At 43.8% G+C, this 12,720-nt stretch overlaps 1 protein-coding gene across 3 annotated transcripts in view; it reads right to left on the bottom strand.

Moving 5' to 3' along the window:
- The window catches only part of CASP7 (caspase 7), a 32,590-nt gene that overhangs the window by 3,282 nt on the left and 16,588 nt on the right, over positions 1-12,720 (bottom strand). For 2 of the 3 annotated variants that reach the window (XM_006022829.2, XM_006022831.2), the window contains 3 exons: positions 4,519-4,667; positions 1,785-1,913; positions 1,245-1,420 (listed from right to left, as the gene is read on the bottom strand). In XM_006022829.2, coding sequence (XP_006022891.1) covers positions 1,245-1,420; positions 1,785-1,913; positions 4,519-4,667 — 454 coding nt within the window. Of the gene's footprint in view, positions 1-1,244; positions 1,421-1,784; positions 1,914-4,518; positions 4,668-6,014; positions 6,086-12,720 lie in introns of all 3 variants that reach the window. The other variant, XM_025203175.1, reaches the window with a different exon arrangement.

Genomic DNA, 12,720 nt, shown 5'->3' with positions numbered 1-12,720 from the left:
AGACTAACATGCTAGCAAATGCACTAAACTACAACCAGTTTTACTACTCTCGGCATGTTTTGAGGAATCGAGTATCAAGTTTTTGTGGGGATGGTATCAGGAACGCAAGTATCCCTGTGCTGTTTTCCAATTTACCCTCAGCTGAGGGGTAAAAAATAACGTTGCTTTAGAAACCAGATTAAAAGAGACAGTCATAGATCCAGCAAGTACCCATCTAGCAGTAACAGCTTTCCATCAGAACTGTAAATAGAGATGAAACATCTGTAACATCATTCTAACACAGGGGTGGGCAAAATGCGGCCCGGGGGCCGGATGCGGCCCGCCAGGCCATTCTATCTGGTCCGAGGGGCCCCTAAAAAATTTAGAAAATTAATATTAATTATATTAATAATAGAAAATAATATTAATTTGGGCTGCCTGTCATGTGGCCCTTGATGGCTTGCTGAAACTCAGTAAACAGCCTTCTGCCCAAAATAATTGCCCACCCCTGTTCTAACATGTCCCTTTACAGAGTTGCACAGGTAAGTTAAACATAAGGAATAAAATAGGGGAATGGAGCTTGATATAAAAAAGAGGTGATTTGAGTTGCATCATCTTGCAATATTACCCTTCAGATGAGGGTAAATTGGAAAACAGCACAGGGAAACCTGCATTCCTGATACCATCCCAAAATATACATGTCAAGGTGATAAATATGGGCCTCATGTCCCCTGGACTGTCAATTTGATACTGTTTATCAGCATGGCAGTCATTAAGTTGAAGCAAAATGGCATTAACTCTATAATGCAAAAAAACATTATAATCTTGCAGGCCGCCCTTAGAGAGAAAATGTAGCATTGCAAATATTTCTCTTGAAAGAACTGCAATAATCTGTAGAAAAGTCTATGTACAAAGAGCTTTGGACAACTCTGTTTTCAGCCAGCACACTCAGCTGTCTCCATCCTACCAGGACGATTATCTGCTCTGAAGAGTTTACGTAACCATCTAGGAAGAGAAGCAACATGCAAAGGTTGGGAGGCAAGAGTTACCTGAAAATATACCCACATGTATATATCTCTTTTTAACTTCACAGGATATTATCTTTAAAAAAGAAACTAAACTAAACATCATCCATAGCCATGTATTCCCCATCTATTATTGGTTGAATTATCCAAAGAGATCTGACATGTTAACATACAGAGCTATCATAAAAACTAACGGTAAGATTTCCTTTCCCACAGCAGTATTTACTTTAAAGCCATTACCTGAATGAAAAATAATTTGGGTTTGCCGATGAGACTTTTACACTTGTCTCCTCTGAAGAGCGTGGTCAGCTGCTTGATTGCCATAGGTCCATCGATGCCGTAGATGAGGCCCTCTTCCCCATGACTTAAAAAGATGCAGGCAAAGCAAGCAGCATCGCTGTGATTCTCCTCAGCAACTGCAAATCAATTTTTTTTCTCAGGCAAAGAAAACTATCTTGAACTTCCTTAATAAGGAAGCTACAAACGTCTTTCTTCATCTCACTGTACAATGGACCCCCCCTATCTAGTCCTGATCGGGGATATTTTCAATGCAACAGGATCATCGACAAAGGACATGATACACCTCTGGATGATTTGGAGAGTGTCTTCAGAGCAGGAGCTGGGCTGCACCAGACCCCGATTCAAGATCCAGGCAAGCTGGATAAGTGGGAATGGGCCGTTCTCAGTCAAATACGACAAGAGCGCAATGAAAGGGGGAAACACACTGTTCAAATACCAAGTCTTTATTGCATGATAAATCACAACAGGAAGGACCATTACCTTGTCTGAGTAATCTTTCCATCTCATCGCAGGTTCGATCATTGTATACAGAAACGTCAAACCCTAAACTTCTGAAAGATTTCTGCAGCTCTCCAGCGTCTTTATCGGTACCATTGCGTGTACCCATTCCTGACAGAAAGCAAAGAATATAGCTGCTCACAAAGCAACGAAGATAAACTCAGACGGTTACCCGTGAACATCTGAGTTAATTTACTGATCTGCCCAAGAAAGGACCTGCCTAGTAAAGGATACAGGACCACAGGATCATAGAGCAGTAGGGCTGGAAGGGACTTCATGAGGTCATCTAGTCCAGACCTCTGCTCAAGGCAGGATCATCTCTGACTAGACCATGCCTAATCTGCTCTTGAAAACGTCCAAGGATGGCGATTCCACAACTTCTCAAAAATTGAAAAAGCCTGTTCCAATGCTTGACCACCTTCATAGTCAGAAAGTTCCTCTTAATCCACAACCTAAATTTTCCCTGCTGAAGCTTGAGGCCATTGTACTTAGTCCCACCTCTTACAGCCACAGAGAATAGCCCATCTCCATCCTCTCTGTAACTGTCCCTCAAATATTTGAAGACTGTTATCAAATCTGCCCTCATTCTTCTCGTCCCCAGACTAAACATAACCCTAGTTCTTTCAAGCCTGACTCCTAAGTCGTGTTTCGGAGGCCTTTAATCATTGTTATTGCTCTCCACTGGGCTCTTTCCAAACTGTCCCCATCCTTCTTGAAGTGTGGAGCCCAACACTAGACACACGGCTCCAGGTGAGGCCTCATCAGTGCTGAACAGAACAGAAGAATCACTTTCCCTGATTTGGAAGTGACATACCTATTTATACAACCCAAGACACTATTGGCTTTTGTTGCTACAAGAGCGTATTTCTGGCTCATTTTCAGCTTATGGTCTACTGTAACCCCCCCAGGTCCTTCTCTGCAGTACTGCAGCCTAGCCAGTCATTTCTCAGTCTGTGTTTGTGCAGGCAATTATTCCGTCCCAGGTGAAGGACCTTGCTGTTATCCTTGTTGAGTCTCACCTGATTGATTGCAGACCATTTCTCCAGTCTATCCCGGTCATTCTGGATCCTCGCCCTACCCTCCAGAGTGTTTTCAACTCTACTCAGCATGGTGTCATCTGCAAATTTGCTAAGTATGCACTCAATCCCATCATCCAAATCATTAATGAAGATATTAAACAATAACCAGGGCAGACCCCAGAGGAACTCCATTTGATACTTCTTCCAAACTAGACATTGAGACACAGATGACTATTAAGTATAATGATCCAACCATTTATGTATCCACCTTACAGTACTTTTATCTAGTCTGTATTTCTATATAAAACCAACTTGTAAAATACTCATGAATAACCTCTCTATCTTCAGAGCAAGCTATATGATTTTCATTATCAAATGAATTAATGCAAGATCCTACGGTAAAAGGAGCTGGTCCTACAAGGTGCTGCATGTTTCTCAACCTTCTGCCCCTGACTACCTCGGGTGCAGGTAAGCATCACCCCTTGGTGTAGTATACCATGACAATGACCCTGGCAGCTTTGACAGTCTTTAAAATACTAATAATGTAGATTTAAAAAAACCTGGACCACAATGCCAACATCAATTTTTGTGCTATATTCTCAGCCCCCCTTTCCTTAGAGGTCAGAAATCCCCAACCTCTAGGACTAAGAACTTGATTTCAGTTATTTGGGGTAGACAAATCCATTGCCAGTATGTTCACACCGTGCTAAGCAAAGGTGAGGATTTTCAATTCTCCCACCGTACAGTAATCTGCTATCCTGTGTATATGAATTCTCACAATGTGCTTTTTTTTCTATGATGACACCAACTATGGACAATAAAAGTGTAAATGCAGAACTCCAGACTGTATTGGGAAAAAACTATACACTTCTGGATGATTTGGAGAGTGTCTTCAGAGCAGGAGCTGTTTTTTACAGTTTTAACCTCTGTTAGGAATGTGAACAGAGCACAAATGATAGCTGAGAAATGTTATCATTGTGCTGGAGCTCACGAATAAAGTTCAGTTTTTACCAAGACCCATAAAAGTCTTGGGCAGAAGTGGATTATGAAGTGGGTAAGCTCTTTCAAATGTGAACTGTATCTCCTGCCCAGCTGCTGCTTCCCTTATTGCTGTAGCTGCAGCACTAGCTGGAGTCTCTGCGCTCCCCCTCCGTCCCCTGGCTTCCCTGATCTCACCCCAGGTGATGAGGAAGTGCACCGGGGCATTGCCAGGTAGTTGGGGGTAAGCCTGGGGCTACATGAAATGCATGGGTGCGGGAAGCACACAGAGTGTGCATGGGCCTGGGCCTGCATGCTGCAGGGCATGGGCCTGAATGGTGCAGCAGTGAGTGGGGGTGTCCCTGCAGCATGTAGCCCGTGGCTTGCCCTGGGGCAGCCCCCGGCCATGCAGCCCATGGGGTGTTTGGCCCCCAGCCACCTACAAGCTGGACAGCCCTGGTCTAACACAAAGTACCTACTGGGAGCTGCTGTAACACGGATGCTAAATAAAAAGGATAAACAGTGAGTAGGAAGGGAAACAGTTATAACAAATTCCCAAACAGTTAAAAAAAACCATATACAGTATTTAAAATTATTCATCAAAGGTTCATGTTGAAAGACAGTTTTGGATCAACGAAAGTTTAAAAAAAAATCTACTCTGTAAGGAATGTCAGTGCAAAGTGTGTGAAAAAAAATAAGGGCGCAACGTAAAAAGTTACCTGTTTGATCCTCAAAATTTTTGTTGTTTATAATAATACATTTCCCAACTTCCTTGTAATCCATATTATACTGGAAGGATGGTGCAATGAGTCGGTACTGGCTGCTGGGAGAGGTCTTTGACTGCTGCTCTGTTCCATTCTTCTTTTTTCTATGAGAACAAAAGGCATTCTCAATGGCATGCCACGCACTCTTTATCCACTTACTTTACTCCGCAAGAATAAATCTGGCTTTCTCAATACCTTTTTTTTACCCATACCACCCTCTCTATTCCAGCGAGAGCCATATGGACCATGTCATCTTTCTCTACACAAAATATGGACTCTCCAATATCCTCTAGGGTAGCCTCCAGCCAGAATTAAATCCAGTCCTGCAGCCTATGGATCATTCACTGTTCAGCTTTCATTGTGCTCAGTCCAAGGAAGAACAGGGCTTCCCTTGGAGGTATCCCCCAAATCAGCTAGAGCAGTTTGAACTGACCCCATTACTGATAAGTTGGGACTTCCAGACATATGTGAACTCTGTCTGCCAATAAATAATCAGGAGTTTATTTAAGGAATTGAACACACTGTCCCTTTTTGGTGTAAACGTCTGTGTTTAACTGTGGGTTGTGTGAACATCTGGGAACAGCATCATTTCTGGGCTTCTCTGGTAGTATTACAAAGTTGAGCGAGATCAAGTCTTCTTTACTATAACTACTATGTACTTCAATCATAGTCAGTGTCTATACAAGCGGTACTGTGCGGTAGCTAATGCGCAATTAATCTACTACCTCTATTTACTGGTAATAGAAAACCACACATTAACCTCATTTACTGTGCAGTAGCTGCTGCGCATGGTTACGTGGTGATGCCTTACTGTCCCGTAGACTGGTCTACTGCACAGTAAAGCATCTTGTGTAGATGTGCCCATTGATACCTTAATTTCTACAGCCAAGGTTGTCTAGAAAACTATTTGCTTCACTATTACCCAGCAGCAACAAGAGCCTCAAGGTAATTAATTGCTGTTTAAAAATACATTCCTTCCCTTTCCCCTCCATCTAAAAATTGCCTCCCAAATGCCCTCATGTTCTGGTATTAAGGGACAGGGGAAATAGGAGACCAGCACTAACTCTTCTGCAAAAATTGTCATTTTTATTTTAAAAAGCAGGTGCCTTTTAACTTCAAGAAACCCTTTAACTTCAAGCATCCCTTGTAAAGAGGTAAAGGAACTAAGTGCAGTGAGCTCTCTTTTCTTTTCCGTTCGTTAGTACTACTGTAGCTCCTCATGCTTTTTTCAGACTAGTCAGGGTTTTTAACAATCTCTTGTCAGGGATCTTATCAAGAGCATCAACATTTTGAAGGGGGCAAACCATATGGATGCTTGGTTCTCTCTTCCTTTCACGTTATCTGCCGAGGAACCAGGCAACAATCATAATACTCAAGACATGAATTGAGTTTCACTGCAACGGGGACTAAGTAAATAGTTATCAACATCTACTGTGATAATATGGTCTTACTAAGTTTTGACTCTGAAGATTTCTGATCTTTATTATAATCTAAAAATCTCTCTTCTTTTTCCAATTGGGTTCTGTAGGAGTAGAGAATAAAAGAAAGAAAAAGTCATTTTGAGCTAACTACAATATACAGAATTTTTCTGTTATGTCTACCTTTTTTCCTCCTACAAACGAAACATAAAACTACACTCAACTTGTACATAGGGTCAACCTATGCAGCTTATATGCAGGCCCCTTTAATCTTGATTTTTCTGCTTGAAGTGTTTTTGTGCATGTAATAAAAATACAGGTCAAATTTTTTGCAGTAATTTTTTTTGTTTGTCTGTTGTTTGCTTAAGTATTTTAGTGTATGTAATCATTTGGATCCTTTGCTTGGACATTTGATTCTCTTGTGGGATACTGTAAGGGCAGCACCAGTTCAAGATCCTTCTAGTAATGAACTGATAGTTAGGGAAAAAAGCTGCTTTTCCTAAAATTGAACCTGCAAACGGGGGGGAATCTATTAACATCAGAACAAACATGTTATTTCCAAATTAGTATTCAGAGCACTGCACAGTACATTGCTTCCTCAACCTGCAGTGAATTCAGGTGTGTACAATTCTTGGTTTTGGCAGATACATATTTCAACTGGCTTCCTGGATAAACAGGCATTACTGTAATCATAATGGCTGCTATGCACAATATAGAAAGTGGCATTAACACAGATGATTTCAGTTCATTTACATGAAATATCATCCATCCCATCCCAACAGCATGTAAAAACAGGTACTGTTTACAAACTCATACCCTTTGTCATATAAAATGGGTGAACCTTGTCAGCCACATCAGAGCCTCAAAGGCATTTATTCCATTTCCCATTATATTCAACCTGATTTTGTTTTGGTGCAACGTATATGTCAGACCTCTGAGAGGAAAGCACTTGCAAGTCTTGTTGAAATGTAGGTACTAAACAACCACTAAGCATATCTCAGGATTAGACCCACTTTGAAGTTACTGGCAGACAATAAAGTCATTCTGGGAACCTGCTGGTACCTCTCCAAGCCAAGTCATTAAGCAAGTAAACTTCTGGTGCATGAACATCCGGGATGAACAGCCCAGATTGCAAGTGAAAAGTTGCTTGATATCAACTGCTAGATAGCTTGGTCTCCTATGCCGAAGTGCAGAAATGCTGGAACTGCCATGCTGGACTAGGCAGATCGGGGCTGTCCAGCTTCTCAGCAGCTGGAGGCCACACATCACAGTATGCCCCACTGCCCAGTGTTGCTCCCACTGCTCTCACAGAATAGGGAGGCTGGCTCCCCGATCTCTCTCAGCCATGCATGCCACCTTACAGCACAGCCAGCCTGGCCCCCGCTTCTGTGCACCCAGTACCTGCCCCCAGCCACATGCACCACCCACCCGCAGTAGGGCAGGCTCCTTTCTTTGCCATGCGCTCAGCTTGGGCACTTCATCTCCCTCCCAGGCACCACGGCAGGAGCAACTGGCAGCAAAGCAGGAGAGCGAGGGCTGGGCAGGAGTCCATGGGCTGCTCGCAAACCTTTTGGGGGCCGCATACAACCCAGAGGCCGTCAACTGGACAGCCCTGAGATAGATAATCTTTCTAGTCTAGGACCCTGGTCCACATACTACGTTATAAAATGTCCACAATAGACATTTGTGCAACAATCTTCCCAGAAGGGAAGGAAATTCCTTTTTAAAACTAGTCGTGGGTTGGATTATCAACGGAAGCATGAAGCAATGCATTCCTTAAATAGTTTTATCCTGTTTATCTCCAGATTGCCCTCATTAGCCATTGAACATCTAGGGTGCGCACTGGGGTGTTTCACTTGTTTGTACCGAGCTCTCTGGCCTCTCTGTCAGTGAACACCTCAGATTAATTGTGTCAAGTTTTAATGTGTTTTTCATTTTACTTGAACTAGACTTCAGGCCTTTCAACTCTATGGGAACCCCCCTGTCCTTCTATTGCCAAAACGATTGAATAGGGACCTCTTGTTTCATCCTGCATCACGTAAATCCTAAACCTTCAGTTGCTCCTTTTTTGGGTTCAATTTCCGCCCACTGCCAGGGCTCCCCCAGCACTGGGATATACTTACTCTTGCTTCCACTCTCTTCTTCACCCCAAATCTTCTGCAGTTTCTACACGCTGGCACAACTTCAGCTTGAAGGGAGGAGAATGCTCCCAAACCCAGGCTACTCTTCAGCCTGGCGGTTCAGGCACCCTCTTGGGGAGGACGAGTTTTGAATCCTTCAGGGCAAGGGGTGGGTAAAATACAGCCCGTGGACTGGATTCACCCACCATGGGATTTTATTTGGCTTACAGCATGTCGCTCGGCCCTGCCTGGCCTAGGCATGGGGGGCAGCCCAAGCCTTGATGTGTGTGGCTGGTCCCACTGCCCCTGGGCTTGCAGCGGGACTGGGGCGGTGCAGTGGCTGGACTCTGCTCAAGAGGCAAGCACTGTAATATATAAATTAATTTTTGAAATTGGGTGCCACTCGATTCACAAAAGTTATGCAGGGGGCCTCAGGTCCAGTGAGAGGTGTCTCGAGTCCAAAAAGGTTGAGAACCACAAGTTTAGAGCCCAGGTCTCCACCTCTTGGGTGGCTGCTCTGGTCACTGGTTTTATTACATAAAAAGTACTACCACCCGCACTTCCTCCTTGCCCTCCAGGAACATTTTTTTTTTAAAATAGGGGGAACCAGGCCTCTGTACGCAAAGAAACAATTTAGGCATCTAAGTGCAATAAGAAGTTTGGGCTCCAAACCCCAGTTTCACATAGGCACATAATTTAGGGTTTCATCTGGGCATCTGACTAGGAGAATAAGAGGTGGGATTTCACACAAATCCTCTCTCCACTATTTCATATGAGCTGCCTTGGGTCCCTCTCTGCTGAGGCTCCTGGCTGTTATGAATCTCTTTCTTTAGTTCCTAACTTCCCATTCACTGTAAATGGAGCGTAGGCACCTAATTTGTGTTTGTAGATACCCAGGGGCTTTGGCACCGAAAAGTTAGGTGTGGAAATGCTTAGTGTCACTAAACCCAAGTCCCTTTTGGATCCGAGTCTAAAAGTACTATAGCATTCCTCCATGGAAGATACTGAAGTTTAAACAAATTTTTCCAACATGGAGATGACATTTAACAAGAACAGATGTTTCATGCCTGCAACAAGGATTTGTGCAGCTCCCAGCAATGGTGAACAGTGTGCTGGATATAAGGGCTTTGGCTTTGCTCTTGAAAACAACCTGCTGTACCAAAAATGCTCCAGCACAAAAGGCAGAAACCCATTTGAGTAATACGAGTAATAAGAGCTTGTGAAAATTAGAAAGGAGAGAATGTGATCCCTAGGAAACTTCTTCCCAATTCCTTTACTAGCCCTGAATGTTACCGGGGATTAGCAAATGCCTGACACCGGAGTTACTTGTGGTCTTTTAAAAATACGACTGACAAAAATGGGCTTCATGATGATTAAAATGAAAAAGGAAACTGCAGCCCTGCCCAGAAGAGAACAGTCAGTCAATTAATGGTCAAATATCTCAAGAGGGGTAAAGAGAGAAAAATGTCAAAGGACCTCGTCTTTCCACTTCCCACAACTGTAGGAAGGGGGATTTTTAAAGAGGAAATTGGATACATTTAATCCAGGTGAATTCTGAAGCGACACTGTGCAGCTGAACTGCACCTGGACTTTGAAAGTAGACAGGCAGCCTAGGAAATTCCTGTTGCACCGCCAAAAAAGTTTGGGGGTTTTGGGTATTAACTGATAAATGTGGGTAGTAATAAATATATCACTGACCCGAAGCCCAGGCAATTAAAGAAGAGAGTTAAATGGAGTTTGAAGTGCTGCCCCATGGGGCTCCTGAGTTCCTTTGCCAGCCTGGGTGGTTTTGCAAACACATTTTAAAGTATTCTCACTTCCCTCATTGCTCAAAGACTCGCAGGAACACATGAGAATGGCTATACAGAGAAGGGAAGAAAGGAGAAATCGATTATACACAATGTGCTGTAATTTCACAAAGTAAACTCACAAAGAACTCTCTCATCCCTTCTAACTACAGTCATTTTAGGCGTTTCTTTTAATATTAGTAGGTAAAGATACTTCTGACAAGTGTGATTTCTTTCTACCTGGCACGTTCCTTTAACATGCTGTGTGAGGACAAGTAATTCATTTGTAAGGCTGATAAGAGGATTCCACTGAAAAGGGAATTCGCCATCCTGTATTTGTTGATTGTAAAATACTCCATATTACTGACATGGAGCACCCCATGCCCCCGGGTATCAAAGACGAGCTTTAATATGACCCATTCCATCTTTGGTCTTTCTATTGAAAGCCAGTAAGGGGCTAATAGTGGTGATAGGATGATACTCAGCTAACAGTTCATTTCATACGATCCTTCAAAGATCCATCCGATGAAAGTAACTTTCACACACTAATGATGTGGGGTGTAACTGGTGATTCAAAACCACAATGCTCTTTAATCCTATTATAGTAGTTTTAGAGTGATGATGTAACTGCCATGGTCCAGGAATTATGAGAGGGGCAAGGATTTTTTGGGATGATCTCTTTTATTGGACCAACTGGATAAAGTTAGACAAGCTTTTGAATGTAAAGCATTCTTATTCAGGTCACTTCTTACGGTTGTGAGTCTGCATTGCAAATGGAAAGTTTTGATATCTTCCATGTTATGATAGTGTTACATTGAAATTGTCACCGTGACAGTCTACGAACTATAAGAGGCAAGGGCTTTTTATTAGCTCAACTGCATAGTTGAGTGGCTGGAGTGATGTTTTTTATTAGGGCAACTGCATAGTTGAGCTGAAGTTAGACAAACTTTTGAATGCAATGCTTTGCATTTGAAAGCTTGTCTAACTTTAACCTAATTATAGTGTTGGTCCAATAAAAGACATCACTCCAAAAAAAACCTCTTGCCCTTTGCACCTTTCTCCTGTTATGAATTTCTTCAAACTATGCAGTCCCTTTAGTGCTATAGGTTACTAGGATGATCAAAAGAAAATGTCATTACTACTTCCTTTTCAAAGCACGTCTAAAAATAGCTGATTTTGGAGAAAGCAGGGGTCCTGGTGCACCTGTCATTTTAACAGAGTGTGGTGGCCTGAGAAGCAGCCTTCAGGTGGCAAAGGGGACTAATTAGGGAGTCACCTGAGTGGAAGTAAGCCGGATTTCACCTACATAAGCCAAGGACCTGAGCTGGTCAGGTTGTTTAACCCTGAGTGCCACAAGGCGAGAAGCTCCTGGCAGCTCCTGTGGCCTGGGGAGGCAGGCCTTGCAAGCGATAGGCCTGGGAACAGGAGTGGGTGAACCTGTAGCCCGGAGAGGGGCAGAGGTCAGGCACAGTAGCCCAAGGATCGGGGCAGCTGCGCAGGGATCGGGGCCAGGGTCCCATAGCCCAGAGAGGGAGAGGTAGGGTACTGTAGCCCTGCTTTGCCCAGGGATCGTGGCCAGATACCCATAGCCCAGAGAGGGCAGAGGCAGAGCACAACAGCCCAGAGATTGGGGCCAAGGGCCTGGAGTCCAGAGAGTGGCAGAAGCAGGAGCCTGCTAGGGTGGATGTAATGCCCGGGACCAACCTGAGCAGGCAAAGCGCTGGGTGGGGAGTGCAGGTGAGAAGGCTGTGCTTGGGAGTAGCTCCGAGGAGGGAAACGCCTGGGAGAAGCAGACAAGCCTAGAAAACTAACTGGAGAGTAGCCGAGGTGAGCAAAGTGCCTGGGCAGGGAGGTCTAGTCATCGGGGATGAGGCTATGGCCCAAAAGGGCTGGTGGTTGATGACACCTGTGAGGCAGGGGCATGGGTATTGGGGATGGCAGAGATTAGCCCTTAAAGCTATGTGTGCCTTGGGGGCATGGATGGACAGAGAGGGCCCACTCAGCTCAGGGTGCAAACTGAGGCCAGTAGGGTCTGGGTGGGACCTGCTGGTGGCTGGAAGTGAGAAGGAGACACTCTAAGACCCATGGGCATCCTCCCTTCCTTAATATTTTAATAAGATCAAGGTGTGGCAGGCGTTTTAGAGAGAGTTGGGCAGGAGCTATCCAGCTGCCCCTGGGGACCCAGTTCTGTTATAGTCATATATCTTTGATTTGCAGGGGAAAAACATGGGATTAACTTTTCCTAATGTATAGCTGGGCTGACAGCATACAAATCAAACCATGAAAATACAAACAGACATAAAAATATGTATGGTAAATCTAAGGGTGCTTAAGGAAAATTCAGTGGTAGGTGGGTGAAGAATAAGATACAGAAGGCACAAATAAGAGTTAGCTGTTAATTTGGTATTTAGCACCAACTTAGATGGCCTACATTTTCCAGTCTGTTGGCACATCAGCTGCTCTTTTCTGACTGCACTGCTTTGGTTTTATAAAGTTTCTCTTCAGGGACCTACAATCTGTACAGACTCTCCTCATAACGAGGTGGTATCTTTTATTAGACCAACTAGATTTTTGCAAAGAAATGTCTTTATTTGCAAGATTTTGGGCACAAGCACCCTTCTTCAGGCACGGGAGAAAAGACTGTAAAAGCTCTCCTGGGTAGAAATGAAAGTTCGTATTTAATTGAAGGTGTGGTAAAATGTCCTCATTGGCACAGTTATCTTTTGCAGATTAGGCTCAGAGGAAAGCTGGAATAGTCTGTTTACCTTGTTGTTTCGTGGCAAGCAGGATGTAGAGTCATATTTCCTTCTGGCCATGATGCTTCATATTTCC

This window comes from Alligator sinensis, unplaced genomic scaffold (assembly GCF_000455745.1).
Source record: "Alligator sinensis unplaced genomic scaffold, ASM45574v1 scaffold559_2, whole genome shotgun sequence".
NCBI classification, from domain to species: Eukaryota; Metazoa; Chordata; order Crocodylia; family Alligatoridae; genus Alligator; species Alligator sinensis.
Note: the sequence above shows the minus strand (reverse complement) of the source record. Positions and strands in the feature narration are given on the sequence as shown.